The sequence below is a fragment of the Microcebus murinus genome, chromosome X, assembly GCF_040939455.1.
Source record: "Microcebus murinus isolate Inina chromosome X, M.murinus_Inina_mat1.0, whole genome shotgun sequence".
NCBI classification, from domain to species: Eukaryota; Metazoa; Chordata; class Mammalia; order Primates; family Cheirogaleidae; genus Microcebus; species Microcebus murinus.
In genome coordinates, this window is record NC_134136.1 from 6,879,339 (window position 1) to 6,899,215 (window position 19,877).

Below are 19,877 nucleotides of genomic sequence, written 5' to 3' on the forward strand. Positions count from 1 at the left end.
GCAGATCGGCGAGAGGGAGGCGGCGGCTGCGGTGTAAAGACTGAATCCCAGCGAACAGGACTTTGCCCTGCTTCTGCTCACCTCTCAGACTTTGGAAAGAGCTGGTCAGAAATCCCTGGAGGAGATCCTGCCTCCAAAAGCGCGAGACTGATACTATGGGGACCAGAGAGACAGAAAGGCTAGGAGCTTGGGGGAGAGGGAGCATAGAGTGAACAAGTTCCTGGGAAAGTGGAATGGCCCTTCATTTGAATGCAAATGCTATGTAAAAGCCTGAAGCCCCTTGACGTCAGCCCAGCCATTGGTGGCCCATCTATAGAGGGCTACCAGTCACCTGGAAACCGTCGGGGGTAGGAAACGTGGGACGGAGTAGTCTAGGGGCGCAGAGGAGCTTGCTGCACAACTACCTGCTGATAGATTTATTCTCCGCTGCTTCTCAAAGTCGGGTTGGGGCCTTGGAACTCAGGATGGCTTAGGGAGCTCCTTCTTTCTGTCCTAGCCACCATGTACGGAAGCTGCCTTTTGGAGAAAGAAGCAGGCATGTACCCGGGCACTCTCAGGAGCCCCGGGGGCGGCGGCACAGCTGGGGCGGGCGGCGCTGGGGGCGGCGGGAGTCCGCTGCCAGCCTCCAACTTCGCTGCAGCCCCGGCTTACGCTCACTACGTGGGGTATCCCCATATGCCCAGCATGGCCCCTCACGGGCCATCCCTGGGAGCCTGGGGCGCACCCTACAGTCCCCCGCGAGAGGACTGGAGCGCGCACCCTGGGCCGTCCAGTACAATGGGCACAGTGCCCATGAACGACATGACCTCGAGCCCCGCCGCTTTCGACTTGCCCAACTACAGCAACCTGGGGCCCCTAGACGGCGGGAGTAGCGGCGGCTGCCTGCCAGGCCCGGCTGGCCGGTCGCTAGTCCCCATCGACGCCGCGGGCACCGCAGACGCCACTTCCCCCAGCAGGAGCCGCCACAGCCCCTATGCCTGGATGCGCAAGTCCGTGCAGGTGACGGGTGAGTAACGCATTGCAATGCTCACACACTGTCCTTCCCTCCCTTCTCTACTTCTCTTGGCTTGCCCGCCGTCCTACTTCGCAGGCGTCTCCTGGGACAGTCAGCTGAGACCTCTGCCTGCTTGCCCGGGCCATGAGGTAGCTCCCTCGCGTGCACCTGGGCTCAAAGCTCGCTAAATTTGGCAGTTGGGACTACACCTACCCTATGGGTGGTTTTTCGCCATTCGCTGCTCGATCAAAGGAGTGAGCGCTTGGACAGTGGGCATGTTGAGCCGCAAGGATCGACATCCAGTCCTGTAGTTGCCCAGTGGGAAAACAGATGCACGGGAGAGCTCCGCGGGTGAATGAGGCGAGAGGACAGCGCAGATGTCCCGAGGTTCGGGCCCCGCTGCCAGCCTGCTCCATTTCCAAACCCTGCCCCATCCGGGCGGGCCGTTCCTCCCACCCCCGCAAAAAGTGGTGGCGTTCAACTTAGGTTCACGGTGCTTGGCTGGCAATGGACCCTCCAGTTTAGCCACGAAGGCCCAAAGGCAAAGGGGTCTCGCACCCTGTCCTCCGAAGGAAGCTCCAGCTTCCTTCGTCCAAGGTGGCACAAGCGCGTTGGCCTCAAGTACATTGCCTTCTTCCGATGGCATTGAGGCGGTCGAGAAGGTTATAGCACTGAGCTGGCACATAATACACTACGCAGTCCTCACACCTGCCGGGCGTGAGCGAGTATCAGCCCCAGCACTATTAAGTGGATTAAAGCCCTCATAAATATCCAGGCAGGACTCCTCCAGGCGGAGGGGCTGAATGCAATTCTGCGACAGCGACAGCGCACGGGAAGGCACAGTCTTGCCAGCCCAATGCCGACTAGCAAGAGATGGGGGGATGGGGGCTTGGGGGGGGGAGAGATATTTGTTTTCAGCTGTCTGTAGTTCGTTTACCACGTTCTTATTATTCCAACCCTCACTCCCTGTCATTAGCAAAATTCGACTCTATCACTTTCAGCCCTCTGGGGAGGAAAAGACATTTCAATAGCATTTGTCCACAATGATTATGCTCCTGTTCACAGTTCTGCATTTTCTCTCCCCTCCGAAAAGCAAAGGCAGGAGGAGGATGGGAAGGGACCCACTTTTACCATTAGGAGAACTTTCAGCCAGAGGAGGGAGTTCCAGTTGATTAGAACATTACTAGGGTGGCAATCCCAAGTTAAAAATAGAGTTTAAATACATACTTTAAAGCTTTTGGGGGTAAATCTGCACTTTTAAAAAAAATATATGGGTGACTCCGCCAGCTAAGTAGAATAGAAAATGAGGTTAGGATAAGGCATTCCTAGAGCCCTTATTACATCTAATCTCGGGGTTGTAATTAACATCCATTCACTAAACCCCAACAATCAGCAAAAAGATACAAAAGTCAGAAAAGTAGCTGCTCTCAGTTCAGGGATTATGTTTTGAAACACTTTAAAAGAGGAAAGTCACTAACATGTTGTTTGCAATGGAGAACAATGAAAAAAAAGGACAAAAGAAATTATCTTGAGCCATGAATTTTCTGTTTATGATAGGTTTATCTGCTTAAAAGTTTCCCATTTGCATTTACTTTCACTAGCCTGAGCCTCTCTCTTGGGTAATTCTGGTCCCAGGGGAAGTTTAGAAGGGGCCTCCTTAGTCTGCAGCATCTTCATCATTGGCTAAACCCTCAATCCTGACTTAACTTTACCACCTTCACAAGATTTTCTCTCCAATTTCAATGAGAAGTTTAAAATTGAGTGATATTGGAGCCCCTTTGACTCATGGCAGCCTATCCTATGGATGAGGCTTTGTTAAATTCAACCTTTGTTTCATTTTAATGTCTTATATATGAAAATTATCCTTTTGCTATATTCTTGTAGCCTAAGGTGCACATTTAGCAACAATTTAATAACATGATACAAAATACAGGCCCTCCTCCTAGAAAAATGCATAAAAGCACACAAGCATACACACAAATAATTTTTTACATAATTTCAGGAGATTCATGGATTCACTGAAGCCTTTTCACAGATATTAGGATATAAGCCCCACAAAACAATTAAGCTGATCACGTCACTGGACCACAATGTACCCATTTATATGCTTAGCACATAGTTAAATAAATATTTGTTAAATGAATGAATGAATCAGATCCTCCTAAATTTTCTACTTCACTCTGTAATATTGTGGGACAACACATGGTTTATGGCTGAGAGGCAAATAGATGAACTACAAAATGAAAGTAACCTCTCTCTGATTAAAATAATCAAATGAAAGATATTTCTATAACTGGAGAATGTTTTATTTATTTTTTATTTTATTTTAGTGTATTATGGGGGTACAAGTGTTAATGAAGAATATTTTAAATAGATTTAAGTTAAAGAAAGAAGAATGTACATATTAAGGGGCAATCAGAAAACATTTCCTAGTGACCATTATAGCATTTGATTTTCTAATGAGAGCAAAGTAGTCTAATTTAAAAGTTAGATATGTCTATTCCATTTAGTTCCAACACTGGTCTATTCCAGTACACATTTCAATTGAAAGATTATACGAAAAAGAATCTGATAGAAAAGTGTAGGCCAGGCGTGGTGGCTCACGCCTGTAATCCTAGCTCTCTGGGAGGCCGAGGCGGGCGGATTGCTCAAGGTCAGGAGTTCAAAACCAGCCTGAGCAAGAGCGAGACCCCGTCTCTACTATAAATAGAAAGAAAACTAATTGGCCAACTGATATATATATAAAAAATTAGCCGGGCATGGTGGCGCATGCCTGTAGTCCCAGCTACTCGGGAGGCTGAGACAGAAGGATCGCTCGAGCCCAGGAGTTTGAGGTTGCTGCGAGCTAGGCTGACGCCACGGCACTCACTCTAGCCTGGGCAACAAAGTGAGACTCTGTCTCAAAAAAAAAAAAAAAAAAAAAAAAAAAAAAAAAAAAAAAAAAAAAAAAAAAAAAAAAAAAAAGAAAAGTGTGTATGGAAAGTTAAGTATTTTCATGCATTTTCATATTTTAAACATTAGTAAGGTAGTAACTAAACAGGGCTGGAAAGAGGCTTTCTTTTTAGGGGAGGGAAGGAGGAGTAGAGGAGGAAATAACGATTGATTCTGATTCTGATTGTCATAAACCACTGGACAAAACTGAGGAAGTTATACTTTAAAGGCTTTATTCAATTAGGACACTTTATAAAATGAGTTGCTTAATAATTCTTGAGGCTTATCATTGTCTTCCTTGGTTTTGCTCATTTCACTGGGCAACTTTAAAAGATGAATTTGGATGCAATTTTTAGATAAAAGCAGTGAAGAGTTGCCATAAAGTAAAAGTCATCATGGTGGGGTCCATTACATAATACTCCCTGCAGAAGAATATTGATTTTCATCATCTTTACCCCCATACTATCATTATCATAACCCCTAGGTTTCGAGAGTGATTTTCTATCTAACAGCCCTTTTATAGCCAGTCTCTCAAACGAGCACTATTTTTATTTCATTTAGTGTGATAATAAGTTGCCATATATAATGACATTTGCTTGCAAACTCTGGGGAGATAGTGTCTGCTGGGTAATGGGAAGGACTCCATCTATTTTAAACTACAGAGGTTGGTCCATGTCTTTGGGGAGAAAGCAAATATATTTTAGACTTTGTTACTTTCCTAAAGAAATTCACAACAGCAGCTGAGAAGGGAGTCCCTCACCCTCAGAAATGTCATAGTCTCTGGAAGAAGAGAATGGTTTGAACAATAAAAATAACTACTCTTAGTGCTTTTTTGTTGCTTGGGCATGGAAGTATGGACATTATGCTTTGCCTGAAAATGTCCAAACTTCCTTCATCATTTAATATGGTTTCATCATGTGAGGGGAAGAGAAAATGGTGTGGGAGGAGACAGTTCAAGGAGGGGGACACAAAAAGAGCACCAGGAAATTCAATTGTTTTTCTCTTTGTAAACTGTGCAGTCAGTATTTTCCCCTGAACTCTGTCTTCTTGGGGTTTTAGGTCTTATCTGTCAGATTGGGGCAACAGACTCTTTTTAACACTACGCATGGCTTTGATATGCAGCCAGGCTCTTCCTCATGCCTCCTTTCTTCAGGGGTTATATTGCCGGAAAGGGTGAGGATTTTCATGGCAAATAAAGAGGCCTGGTCTTGACTTTATTGTCCTCAGAAGAAACTGCAAGAGGGGAATTTATGACCAATGGGGGCGGGGAAGAACTACAACCTTTCCAGAGTTCTTCAAGTCTGGTTCCATTTATTGATCACCAAAGAGCAGAAAACACCGACACACACACAAGTTGAATTTTAAAACTTTCTGCCTCAAGTTAGAATTTAAAAACTCAATCACTTTAAGATTAGGAAGGATTTTAGGAAACATCTCTTCAAAGATATATTTTGATCCCAAGATTTGGGGTTCTGGAAATAAATTAAACTTCAAGGTTTTGACTTTGTTCCCATGTATAAATTTTGTCTTTGCAATAACCAAAAGCTAGACCTCTGGTTTCCTGAGTTTCTGTTTAGATTCAGAAAATCAGCTCAAAATTTGGGACTTTAAGGTAGGGTAACTGACTGGGCCTCATCGTTTTCCATTAATGGGAATGGGGAGAGATTTTATTTAGTTCATAAGTCCATGAGTTATTCAGCCATTTAGTTGAATCATAAAATATATCTCTCATCTAGAAATTATTTCTACATTCATGTTCTCTTTTTTTCTTGCCTGGAGATGAAAGGGTGTCTGACATTTGTTTAGGGCTTGTAAATTCCAAACCAATTGGCTGGTGTTCCTGAATGTAAAGAGAGTTCAGGATGGAATCTGATGCTATGTAGCTCCTTTGTTAGGCCTGTGCTGCATCTTAACACCTCAATGGAGTTTAGGTAACTACTTTAAAGAAGGCTTTGTCCTACTGATCGCCCCCCAAAACTTCACATCAAAAACAACCAGGGAAGATCAGAAGGAGTTTCCAAAAGCCATAGAGAAAAAGGAGGAAGATCCTGGAGGGGGTCAGAGAAATTGAAAAGAAAAGGAAACTTCCTAATTACCTTTGGAAAATTTGAAAGGAGGAATACAACTCTATTTGAAGGAGGGCATGAGAAATTAGTTAAATGTTGTAACACAAAGCAAATGTTTGGATATTCTTTCAAAGGGCATGGAATACTCACTCTATTCTGCTTAAGTCAACACCCCTCCTTCCCCTAGTCAATACACTGGGAATAAAAATTGGCTTAAGACTGTTATATAAAAACTATTTGTTCTAATAAGTAATGGGGTTATTCTGAAATAGAATTTGCTAAGTGACAGGAAATGTTTTCTTTTTAAATTACTATCAAAACCAAATTCTGTCTGAGGAGTATATGTAACTATAATGTAAGGATCCCAAAATAGTTTGTCACAATTGGGCCATTCTTATGCTTCTCGGCATGTTAAAACTTGGAATAACATTTAGCACACTGGAATAGGAGTCAAAAGTATGTGTTTGGGTCTCCTCTCCTCAGCTCACTAGCACAAAGTCACTTACTTAACCCTCACTGAGCCTCAGGTTCCTTGTCTATAAACTGGGGATAAGACATGTTCTACATGATTCAAGAAGGTAGGTAATAGGTTTAATGGGAAATAGTATGAAAGAACTGCACAAAATGTAATAGGAAGTGCATGTATAAATAGATGTTGCTACTACTGCAATGCTATGCCCCAATGTAAGTGGGAAAGAAGTTGAAAATCATGGATTAAATGTTTAAGCATTTTTTTCACTTTTTTATCTTTTATTTTTTCATTTCAAAATACTAAGGGGTTACAAATATTACATGGATACCTTGTACAATGCTTAACTTGGGGCTTTTAGTGTGCCCATCACCAGAATAGTGTTTATTGTACCCAATTGGCAAGTTTTTATCCCTCATTCCCCTCCCATCCACCTCCCTTCTTGTTTTCCAATGTCCTTTAAACTTCTTTGTGCCAATGTGTGCCCATTGGGTATTTTTAATGCTTTGATGTAACAGTAGGCCAATGGTAGAAAGATTGTGATTGACTGATCATTTTAGGAGAAACATTAATTAGAGAGATGGTGGTTTCATATATACAGAGAGATACAGATTTAGAGATAGATGTCTATATGTATAGATGATAACAGATAGACACAGAGATATACTGATATCATGACCACAGATGAGAATGTATTTAATGGAGAAATAGACTTATGAATATTTACTTTAAAAATATACTTGCTTTATATTTTAAAGTAATAGATGAAGGTAGGAAGCGTGGCTATGATTTCTTCAACCAAAACAATCTCCAAAGAAGCAGAATACGATTAAATGCAATGCTTTCTTCCCTAACAGGAAAAACCAGGACAAAAGAAAAGTATCGTGTAGTTTACACAGATCATCAAAGGTTGGAGCTGGAAAAGGAATTCCACTGTAATAGATACATCACGATCCGAAGAAAATCAGAGCTGGCAGTTAACCTGGGCCTTTCTGAGAGACAGGTATACCAGAAGTACATCCAACATGTCCCATATAGTGATTTAAATATGCTGAAGTTTTAGGGAAGTCTATAAGCAGAGATGGAGGCAAAACAGAGGACCAAGACATTGTCTAAGTTTTCCTAAAGCCCACTTTCATCCTGTTGGACCTGTGCACCTTGTGAGTATGGAAGCAAAGGATAAGGGCTTAGGAGGTGGAGAGGAATTATAACTCCAATGGAGTTGGTCAAACAAGTCAAAACTTTGATCTCGTTCCCCAAGTAGTCACAACCAACGTGTGAAGTGGAGATTTGGCAATTATCTGGTTCATATTAGTAAAACTCCAACTGTAACTGGACACCAATGCTGCTACCTGAACCAAGTTTTTAAGTTATTCAGTGTTGGAAATTTAATTTAATTTTCTATAGTCTACATAATTCTATGATGCCTGCCTCAAATTTAGCTTTTTGTGAGTGCTCAATGAAGATTAAATCATGACAAGGATCAACAGTTTCCATTTACTCAAATCTTGAAATTATATACTACCTGATGTTTTTTTCACTTAAGTCTAGGAGTAATCCTGGAATCATAGAATTCTAGAATTGTAAAGTCCATTAATGTATTGCCTTAACCCAAGCAGCTTGCTTTTCCATGTGTAAAGGCACATTGGTATTGCTCTGGTCTTCATCTCCATCAAGAAATATAGTATTTCATCACCCTCATTCACTCAGTTCTGTTTTCATTAATTTTTTACTTTTAGGAAGTTTCTCTTAGTGACTGATTTAATTATCTTTGCTATTTAAATCCCTTCTCTGGCCGGGCGTGGTGGCTCACGCCTGTAATCCTAGCACTCTGGGAGGCCAAGGTGGGCGGATTGCTCAAGGTCAGGAGTTCAAAACCAGCCTGAGCAAGAGCAAGACCCCATCTCTACTAAAAATAGAAAGAAATTAATTGGCCAACTAATATATATAGAAAAAATTAGCCGGGCATGGTGGTGCATGCCTGTAGTCCCAGCTACTCAGAGGCTGAGGCAGGAGGATCGCTTGAGCCCAGGAGTTTGAGGTTGCTGTGAGCTAGGCTGACGCCACCACGGCACTCACTCTAGCCTGGGCAACAGAGTGAGACTCTGTCTCAAAATAAAAAATACATAAAATAAATAAATCCCTCCTTCTTATTGGTACTCCTTAGCATTTGGCATTGTATCGTTATTTATTTCTACCTGTGCAACAGAGGAGGTGGGTGAGGTGGAATGTAAAGAGCATTGCATTCAGAGTCAGTCAGTAGCCCTAGACTTGCTCTCGGTTTTATTTCTTGCAAGGCACTTAGTCTATCTGAGTCTCAGCTTTTTTCTTATATACGTTAAGTGAGCATACTTCACAAGGTCGTGGTAAGGCTCAAATGAAGTGATACATATGAAAGGGCTTTGTAAATGCCAAAGTACCTGTACAATATTAGCAATCATTGTGTTAACTGCATTCAGTATGTAGCCCCATTAAATACAAAGCTTTTTGTGTTTCAGGTGAAAATCTGGTTTCAGAACCGCAGAGCCAAGGAGAGAAAAATGATCAAAAAGAAAATCTCCCAGTTTGAGAATAGTGGAGGCTCAGTGCAAAGTGACTCTGGCTCCATCAGCTCTGGGGAACTGCCTAACACTTTTTTCACCACCCCATCTGCGGTCCGTGAATTTCAACCTATTGAGATACAGCAGGTCATAGTCTCTGAATGAAAGAAAAGCAAAGAGAAACGGAAAGTACCCTTTCTTTAGTGGTGTCTTTTCCAGTGTCTTTTTCATCTTTAAGATATCAGCAAGGGAGTTCGAGTGGGGCAGCATTTGGAACAGGTGGATGTGCAACGGGTTGAAGATAATTTAGGGGACGCTTACTGTCAGAAACTATCCCAAGAAAACTCCTGTCATGTGCTATGCTATATGTCAGTCACTCAGGAAGCTTAGGGGTAAGCTATATATTTAAAAGTTGAATCACAAGCCTTTGCAACTCTGTTTACAATTTCAGAAATTTGCTTGTGAACAGACTGTAAAAGACAGTTATGTTAGGAGGCACTTTATGTATACTTGCATTTGTTATTTGATGCTGGGTGTGTTCTCTTATACTGTCTTTTGGGGAATGCGAAGAAGGTGCCAGATTATCTCCAGCTACCTTTCCAAGTGTTCTATTCACAAGCTAAAAAAGTTTTCCTAACAAGATAAATTTGTAAAAAGCAACAGAGGGTGATTCTGAATCCATTGTCACTGGTTAATAAAAACAAATAAAAAAGACCATTTTGTCCCTCAATCATATTTGTCTGACATCAATTACCTTATCTCAGAACTTTTAACCTACAGTGTCAATTTTAAATCTTGTCAAAACAATGAATTAAGACTAGCAAGGCAGATCTCCAATTCACAGAATCAACTGCTCCCCTCTCCTGTCTTTCCACTCCAATTACTGTTATAGTCCAGTGCCAATCAGACTTACACAAGCACAAGGACAGTGAGGTGCCCTGTAGCCCCTCCCTGCCATCACCTTTCACCTGTTCAATATTACCCACATCATGTCACTTTAATGTAGTGTACCCCAAGGAGCAGTAGTTTACAGGTTACAAACACAACTTGGCTAAGGAAAGGGGTTGCAGTGAGCAGGGTTGCCTGGAGTTTTTGTGTTGGTTCAGTATACTGTTTGCATATTGAAGTGGTCAAAAGCTAGACTCTTAATCCTTTTAAACTGAGATGATTTAAAAACTTTAAAGAAAAGATTGATTAAAGTAAGAAGGCAATCAATCAGGGTACAACGTTTCTCTCTTTTTTAAGATGCATCTTTGTTGTTCATAAGAGAATTAGAATTTTGAGCACAACTACCTGTCTTTGGGTTGACAGTAAACCATTTACCCCCTTCTCCCTATGAAAATCTCAGAAAGAGGCTTTACTTTCTGTGGCTGCTCCTGAAGGTACCTCATTTAGTTCTGAAAATATTTAAGGGAAAACCCCTTACATCTTCAATATGATCTCTTGGCATTATAATCTTCCCAACACATTTATGAGGAAGGTATCAATTGTCCCATTTTATTGATAAGGAAACAGGTGTGAGCCATCAGGTCACTTTCCAAAAACACATAGCAAGGAAATTGTGGATGCTGATGAGAACTCCTAGCTACAAAGGATGTACCCTTTTCTATTCATTTTAGATTTGATTATATTATTGAAGTTGCCCACAGCTTCCTAAACACCAATCAAAGGGTAATTACCACCTATGAATGCAGCCTTAGCCTTTTGTTTTCCAGCTTCTTTACCCTCCTGCTCAGTGAATTTGGGGTTTATACTAATAATCTTAATAATGCCTTATATGTGTATGATATTCTATATTTTTTAATGCACTTGTACACTTGTTATATTATTTGGCCTGATTAGATATGCAAGAATTCTATTCCTATTTTGTAGTTTAAGAAACTAGAGACTAGAAGGGCTTAAACGTCTTTGGTAAACCAATTCTGTTAGCCCAGGTCTATGTATTAGAGGATGGTGATGAGGATAGACAAATTTAAATTCCCATTTTCTGCAAAAATTTACTGACTTTCCAGTAAGTTGACAGCAAAATCTAGGACTAGAATTCAGGTGCACTGATTCAGTGAATATTTATTGAGTGCCTGCTCTGTGCCAGGCACTACACAAAGATTCTTGACTCTCAGAACAACACATTCTACTCAACCTGACTGCCTCCAATACATTTTGGGTGGACTACATAGCATGCTAATTGGCTGACAAGTCATATAGAGTGCTGAAAATAGAAAATCAACATTGAAATGTGTCCTTCCAATGTAGTGTGGACAGAGTAGGGGTGTTACTTGCCTATGTACACTCAAAACTTAATTTCTTTATCCCACTCCACAAAAGATGTAACTTTCGCTATAGCAGTTGAATTTTCCTAGTACCTCCTCTTTCTTGTTGTAAACTTTCGTTCCATGGAGAAGAGATATTTCCCTATTTTTATAGATTCTGATTCTGTAAAATCTGTAAACAGAACCAAAAAAATGCAGCCTTTGTTTTTAACAGCATATTGCAGCCACTTTCTCTATGAAGACATGCGAATTCTTTCTCTGAGACCTGAGAAAAACATACACCCCCATGATTTTATGGCTAGATTACGGTGGTGTATGCTGGAAGTATGTAGGGAAAAGAAGTCTAAACACCAAAGCTTAAAACCTGCATTCAAAATAGGCTTCAATAAAGACTTTCTTTCTGGCAAGGGAAGAGGCAGGAATGAAAACATAACAAATGGCTGACAGTGTTCAGTTACAGTAGTGGGATTATGAGGGGTTTCCTTCTTTTCATTACTTTTCAAATTTATGCTGTTCTTATTATATTCCTTAAGAATATTCTTGACCAGGCGTGGTGGCTCACGCCGGTAATCCTAGCACTCTGGGATGCTGAGGCAGGCAGATTGCTTAAGGTCAGGAGTTCAAAACCAGCCTTAGTGAGACCCCATCTCTACTATAAATAGAAAGAAATTAATTGGCTAACTAACATATATATAGAAAAAATTAGCTGGGCATGGTGGCGCATGCCTGTAGTCCCAGCTACTCGGGAGGCTGAGGCAGGAGGATTGCTTGAGCCCAGGAATTTGAGGTTGCTGTGAGCTAGGCTGACGCCACGGCACTCACTCTAGCCTGGGCAACAAAGTGAGACTCTGTCTCAAAAAAAAAAAAAAAAAAAAAAGAATATTCTTAAAGAAATATATTTTCACTCCAAACATTTTTTTTATTTCAGCATATTATGGGGAACAAATTTTAAGGTTTCGAATAATGCCCTTGCCCTCCCTCCCCCCACAAGCCTGAGCTTCAAACGTGACCATCTCCCAGATAGATGGTGCACATCTCACTCATGATGTATATATATATATACCCGTCCCCTCCTCCCACTCCCACCTGCTCAACACCCAAACATTTTTTTATTTTATCCTCAAATAATTTTCAGACTTTAGAATCCTCCTTGCAATTTATTCAAGTATTCCAATCTCCCAGTACCTTTCTTACGGCCCTTGATTTTATCTGGGAGTTGTTTGTGTGGAGTTGCAAACTAGGGTCTTTGGGAAGATCTGGCTTCTTTTCAAAGAAAGAAGTGAAGCAAAGCCCAAGGAAAGTTTTCCACTCTTGGCTCAGATCCAGAGAATCTAGCTTCTTTTCCGGGTTGGAACATTTTAACACTATCAAGCCAAATTAAGAAGGAAAGGAGGGGCCATCAAGGGCAAGGGTGGTGGAAGGGAAATATGTATTATAACAGGGAATGAGGAACATTTGGGGGGTTATGGATATGTTTATTATCTTAATTCTGGACACTGTTTCATGAGTGTATACATGGATCAAAACTAAAACTTGTATACTTTAAACATGCAGTTTCTTGTGTGTCAGTTATGTTTTAAGAAAGCTGCAAAAAAATATAGCAGAGTGGTTGCAACCCTAATAATAAAAAAGAGGGGAGGGAGTCACTAGAGGATTTAGTCTATGAAGATAGTCACTTTATATAACTTAGGTGCAGCCCCCTGGGTAGGAATCACTTGCTTGTATATTCATGTCTTAGTGTGCTACTGAGGACAGACATTAATAATTGATAATCATTGGGTCTTTCATATGTGAATAAATTTGGAGGGTAGAAGGAGACCAGTGTATGCGAGCACTGAGTCTTCAAAGTGGCAATGCAAAGAAGTCCCCTATTGCATGCCTTCAGGGACAATATTGTGATTTAGTAATAAAAGATATTTACATAGTATGGTATAAGAAGCACTAAATTAGGAATTGAGACCTGGAGTTTTAGGTTTTTTTGTGTTTTTTTTTCTGTTCAAAACAGTTTATTTTATTTTATTTTATTTTTGTCAGACAAACACATTGATTTCTGGACCACAGTAGAGGATGGAAACCTTTCACAAACTTATTTATTTGAAAATACAAATATAAAATTATACTTTCCACATCTGTGATGTGAGAGACTGCCATCCACATAGTAATTTTTTTACAACAGGGCTTTAAGAAAGCCACACACAAAGACCTGAAAGATGCTTGAGACATATATATATAGATAGATACATATATATGTATATATATAAAAAAAAATACTCACTACCAAAGTTCTCATCAGTTTCATACTAAAGTATAAAAGTAAGGGTGAGGTCAGCCACAGTGCTAGGGAGAGTTTTATTTAGATACATTTATGTCCACATGAAACGCTTAGACTTGCATCCTATTACACATGGAATTCCGCATCTACAATACACCATGAACGGCAGATTGGCTAGCCCACGCTACTCAAGAGGACACGCACGGATTCCACACAGGATGGCACAGTATGTACAGAATACAGTAGTACAGAGCCTTCTGGGAGGCTCTGGAACTTTTGTCTCTCAGCCCCCCGGCCCCGCCCCCCTCACGCCCCTGCCTCCCGGAAATGAAATCCTGCCTGTGACAATACATTCTGATGATCTGATAGCCAAGTGTTTGGATTAAGGTTGCTCCCCAAGAGGGGATGGGTTGTATCTATATGTTTTTGTGTTTTAGTTTACTTACTTTTTTTTTTTTTTGGTGGAAAAAAAAAGAAAGAAAGAAAGAAAGAAAAAGAAAACAAACATATTACAGTATTAAAGTATTGCTTAACTTCCAGCATCTCCTTGTGTAGTGTCTATGCCCAGGAGGGACTGAGCTGACTTCTGCTTGCTTTCTACTTTAGGGTGAGGGTGGGGGAACCTGCCAGTGTCGCTCTTCAATGTGCTTGCCTACAGTCTGTCCCTCTCCTCTACCCTCGGCCTCCCCTGCTTTTGCCGTCCTTGGGAGATGGCCAGGCTTGTGAAGCACATTCAAGAAAAAAGAAAAGAAAAGAATTCTCCCCTCCCCCACCCCCAGTCTCTTTTCTGTCCCTGCATGCCACTTGCAACCGATAAAGAGAAGTATGAGTTAGTGTTTCTTTTGTAAACAATTTCGTATGCAATATAATACAGAAAGCATGGCTGACCTTCAATAAAAAAAGTAGTAAACTATATTGCTTTATTCTTGAATATGCTGCAGTGAGTGAATGGCAGAATGAGCAGTGTGGTGGTGGAGGCTAAGTCCCTAGCCCTCGTTTGCACTAAAGATCAAAATAGGTTTTGTTTTTCTATTTGGAACCAAAAATAATTTTTTTTCTCCAAAATCCCCAAATGAAAAAGAACAACAACCAAACCCCACCCCGCCCCACAAAATCGAAAACAAAAACAAAACAAAGCCAAAAACAAAAAAACTGAACACCTTTCAGGTCATTAGAACCAACAATTACCCAATGATTTTTATACTAGTCTAGCAAGATGTGTGTAACATTCACTGGCTGTGATTGCTGTGCAGTGAAACATTAAATTGACAGCAATAGAGCCATGCTACCTTAAAGTCCAAGCTACGAGTTCAAATTAAGATGAAGGTTATGAAGGGTAAAAAACACAAAGGCCTGTTGGGGCTTCGTTTGAATCAAGCCCATGAGCGACTGGGATAGAGCACGAGGCTGTTTGGTTTTCCCGATGGGTGGAAGGAAGGCCACAAACCAAGTCTGCGGAAACTCCTGGAAAACAGACCAAAGGCTCGGTCATCTCCATCAGCCCCAAGTCCAGGCAGAGCCAGGAACGGGGCCAGGAGCTAGTGCCACTCACTCTCCTCTGCTTGCGAGGAGAGGAGTTCGGGGGTCTCAGGCAGATGGACCTGGAAGCCAGAAAGTCACCCGGTGGCTATTTGATAATTCCGGGGAAAAGCCATCAGCCAAGAGGGTTTCTCCCCCAGGGAAGGCGAAAGGTGGTTCCCATGTTCGCCATTGAGCTTAACTGAAACAAAGACAAGGCTGAACATCAGTGCTAAAAGAAATTTACAAAAATCTTTCAAAATGGACTTCTAGATGGATGGGGGGGACTAACGTGAACCTTAACCTAGGTAGCCACATTTAAACATATCGGATTTCCACGAGATTTGTGCTATGGGCTACTGGGTCTCTTCAAAAGGTATATAAACATCTAAAACATATTCACACAGATTATCAATTTTTTCTGAGCATTCTTAAAAAAATATTTTTTTTCTCTTAGTAAAATCATTTTAATATACCATGCCTCCCTCTTTTAAAAAATAAATTTAAAAAATCCAGTTTTGCATATCTAGCATTAGCATTTAAGGTAGTATGGCACACCCCTTCACAGTGAGGGGGGATGGGGGTCTACAAAACGCCATAGAGTCTGCCGGCATTTGAACATTGTGAGACCTTGGGTTAGTTGAAACCACATCAGATCAGCAAAAATAAAATTAAACTTGAAATTAAAAAAAAAATTAAAGGAAAAAACTGCCCCAAAATTATTAGCTTGTTTTTTTTTTCATAAATAAGAGAAAGTTCTATCCTTACTGGTCCTAAATCTGAATAACTATGTCTAATTTTTTAAACCTTAATTATGTTATACCTATCAATATGTACTAGAAGAAAGAGGAGAAAAAAAGTCACTACACTAGTACCAGGACAGCACGCTTACAAGATAGCCATTTTATACATTATTAACATACAATGATCAACAAAGAGTCTTTTAAGAGGTGATGAGGGTGCAGAGAAAAGGAAGGGAAATACAGTACATCACCGACATAGACAAAACAGTAATTAAATTCCCTAGTCTAGACACTGAATTTATGGGAATTTACTGTCTCTTTTTTTCCTTTGTTTTTGCTTTTAAATAAAACTTATATTTTGTTATTTTATTATTTGAACAAATTTTGATATTTTAAAAGCGCTCAGCATTGTACTTTAACCTGGTTGTTTGGAAATTAAAAAAAAGAAAGGAAAAAAAAATAAAAAAACCTCACCAAACAATCTAATATTTTATTGGAAAAACAAAGAACATGATTTTTTTATTATTATTATTTTAAAAAATGTTGTTACTGTTTAATTAGAATTGAAAAGGCTTTTTTTCTTTCTTTCCAAGTTAGCATTTTGGAGTCTTTAGTTTGAAGATGCTTTTGCCCTACCATGTCTGTGAATGTCTACATTAGTCTACTTTGTTAGTAAAATTTATAAAAATAGGAGTGCAGCAGCTCTTTATAATAAATGTCGCATTCAGTGTCTCCTACTGGCTGTGCCTTAAGTACCAAATTTATAAACGTAACAATTTAAAAAATATTAATAAAACGTCAATATCACATTTTAAAAAAGAAAAAATATATATATCCACACTACAATATGTTTTAATGCCATCTATTGAGTTGTACTTCTATAGTTGCTGTTGCCGACCTATTACCAATATTTAAAAAAGAGTTAAACTAAAAAATATCCTTCATCATAAGTATCTTTCCCCAACCGAGGACCATATATTATAACAGCCAAATGTTAAACATGTGCAAACAGGAAATTGTCACTTTTTCCCACCAGTCACGGTGCAGTGATGTTTATACTTTTTACTTTTAAAATTCTGTTTACATCTACAATAAATTAAAAAAAAAATTCTTCCATAGCCTCTCTGGTGATACTTGCAGCACTGAGGTATTAAAAAAAATATATAAACCAAAAGGTTCCTTTCCTAATTTGTAAATAGAAAGCGAATGGAGAAAGGGTTGTGTTAACGTAGGCTCATCCACTCCTGGCCCGTGGGCCCCCCCGGATCTGGAAGCAGGGGGGGGGTCGGGGGGAGAAGAGAGGCAAAGTGTCCTAGGGACCTTTGGAGGTGCTGAAATGATTGGACAATAGAAAATGATCAAATATTTAAAAATTAAGACTGAAAAAGAATGTCTCCCCATCCCCCCCCACCCAAGCCAAACAGGTGTGCTTTGAAACTTTAAATATGTTAAATATTAAAACTGTAGCTTTAGGCCGGGCGCGGTGGCTCAAGCCTGTAATCCTAGCACTCTGGGAGGCCGAGGCGGGCGGATTGCTCGAGGTCAGGAGTTCGAAACCAGCCTGAACAAGAGCGAGACCCCATCTGTACTAAAAATAGAAATTAATTGGCCAACTAATATGTATAGAAAAAATGAGCCGGGCATGGTGGTGCATGCCTGTAGTCCCAGCTACTCGGGAGGCTGAGGCAGGAGGATTGCTTGAGCCCAGGAGTTTGAGGTTGCTGTGAGCTAGGCTGACGCCACGGCACCCACTCTAGCCTGGGCAACAAGCGAGACTCTGTCTCAAAAAAAAAAAAAAAAAAAAAAAAACACAGCGAGATATCACTTATCTCCAGTGAGAATAGCCTTTATCCGAAAGTCCCAAAACAATAAATGTTGGTGTGGATGCAGAGAGATAGGAACACTCATACACTGCTGTATGAGGGACTGCAAACTATTACAATCTCTGTGGAAAGGTATACGGAGATACCTGAAAGAGATACAAGTAGAACTACCATTTGATCCAGCTATCCTATTACTGGGCATCTACCCAAAAGAACAAAAGACATCTGCACTCCATTGTTTATAGCAGCACAATTCACAATTGCAAAGATGTGGAAACAACCCAAGTAGCCATCAGTACTTGAGTGGATTAATAAAATGTGGAATATGTATACCATGGAGTTCTACTGACCACAAAAAACAGTGGTGATCTAGCACCTCTTGTATTATCTTGGATAGAGCTAGAACCCACTCTACTAAGTGAAGTATCCCAAGAATGGAAAAACAAGCACCACATGTACTCACCAGCAAATTGGTTTTAACTGATCAACACTTCAATGCATATATAGTAATAACATTCATTGGGTGTCGGGCAGATAGGAGGGGCTGGAGGGGATCAGTATATTTATACCTAGTGGGTGCAGTGTGCATCATCTGGGGGATGGACACGCTTGAAGCTCTGACTTGGGTAGGGCAAAGGCAATATATATAACCTAAACATTTGTACTCCCATAACATGCTGAAACAAAAATAAATAAATAATAAGTAAAATTTTACAAAGTATCTTTTTCAATCACAGTAGAATAAAGTATAAAGTCAGAAATCGACAGCAGAAGAAAATTAGAAAATTCTTAAACGTAGAAAGTAAACAACAGACTTTTAAACAACACTAGGCCAAAGAAGAAATCACATGAAAAATCAGAAAATACCTTGAAACAAATGAAAACAATAACAGATCATATCAAAACTTATGAGATACAGTAAAGTAAGTACTAAGAAGGAAATTTAGAGCTGTAAATACATTAAAAAAGTAGTATTTCAAACCAACAACTTAATTTTATTCCATAAGAAACTAGAAATAGGACAAACTAAACTCAGAGCTCTTAGAAGGAAAGAAATATTTAAAATTAGTGTGTAGATAAATAAAACAGAGAATACTAAAAACAAAAGAGAAAATCAACAAAACCAAAATGTGGTTCTTTAAGAAGATCAATGAAGTTAGCAAACTTTTAGCTTGATTGCCTAAAAAAAAGAGTAGACTTTTACTAAAATTAGTAATGAAAGTGGAAATATTAATATCAATTTTGCAAAAATAAAAAGGACCATAAAAGAGTGCTATGAACAATTGTACGGCATCAAATTTTGTAACATAGATGATAAGGGCAAATTTCTAAAAACCTTCCAAGACTGAATTTTACCAAAGACAGCCAAATATTACAAGAAAAGAAAAACATTGAGCTATATCTCCTTTGAATATTAATGCAAAAATTGTTACCAAAATACTAGCAAACCTAATTCAGTAGCACCATAACATGAGTATACACAATGACCAAGTGGGATTTATTCCTGGATTGCAAATGTGGTTAAACATATGAAAATCTATCAATTTTCATTTTTTTTAGAAACAGTTTCCTGCTCTGTAGTTCAGGCTGGAGTACAGTGAGACAATTTTAAAATCCACCAATTTTATACACTACATTAAAAGAATAAAGGGAAAAACCATATGATTACCTCAACTGCTGTTGAAAAAGCATTACATAAAATTGAACACTATTTCATTTAAAAACACTTAACAAACTAGGAATAAAGAGAAACTTTACTCAATATAATAATGCCCATTTATGTTAAACACATAGCTAAGATCATACTTAATGGCAAAAATTTGGAAGCTTTTCCTCTACTACCAGGAACAAGACAAGGATTCTTGTCTTTTGCTATGTCTGTTCAACATACTATTGGAAGTTCTAGCCAGAACAATGGGCAAGAAGAAGAAATAAAATCATCCAATTGGAACAAAAAAAATTAAATTAACAATGTATGAAATGACATTATCTTATATAGAAGACTGTAAAAATTCTACACACACATGTATACACATGAAAACACACAAATACAACTAAAAAATGAATTCAGCAAATTTACAAGATACAAAATCAATACACAAAAATTGGTTACATTTCTATCAACCAACAATGCCTGATCTGAAAAGAAAATTAAGAAAATTTAATTTATATTAACACAAAAAAAGAATAAAATATGAATAAAATAAGAATAAGAAATATACTTAATGAAGGAGATAAAAGATTTGAATAG

At 39.5% G+C, this 19,877-nt stretch overlaps 1 protein-coding gene across 1 annotated transcript; it reads left to right on the forward strand.

The window, feature by feature from the left end:
• The first annotated feature begins 501 nt into the window (after nt 1-501).
• Nucleotides 502-9,165, forward strand: CDX4 (caudal type homeobox 4). Its single transcript, XM_012756092.3, has 3 exons — nt 502-1,006; nt 7,318-7,463; nt 8,959-9,165. The coding sequence occupies exons 1-3, from the start codon at nt 502-504 to the stop codon at nt 9,163-9,165; spliced, it is 858 nt and encodes a 285-aa protein (XP_012611546.1).
• Nucleotides 9,166-19,877: the final 10,712 nt, after the last annotated feature.

What these genes read in the sequence shown, in the direction of transcription:
- CDX4 (XM_012756092.3), top strand. Translation starts at nt 502, where the DNA reads ATGTACGGAAGCTGCCTTTTGGAGAAAGAAGCAGGCATGTACCCGGGC. An exon ending in CAAGTCCGTGCAGGTGACGG is followed by an intron (nt 1,007 to 7,317) that starts GTGAGTAACGCA and finishes CTTCCCTAACAG; the next exon opens with GAAAAACCAGGACAAAAGAA. An exon ending in TGGGCCTTTCTGAGAGACAG is followed by an intron (nt 7,464 to 8,958) that starts GTATACCAGAAG and finishes TTTGTGTTTCAG; the next exon opens with GTGAAAATCTGGTTTCAGAA.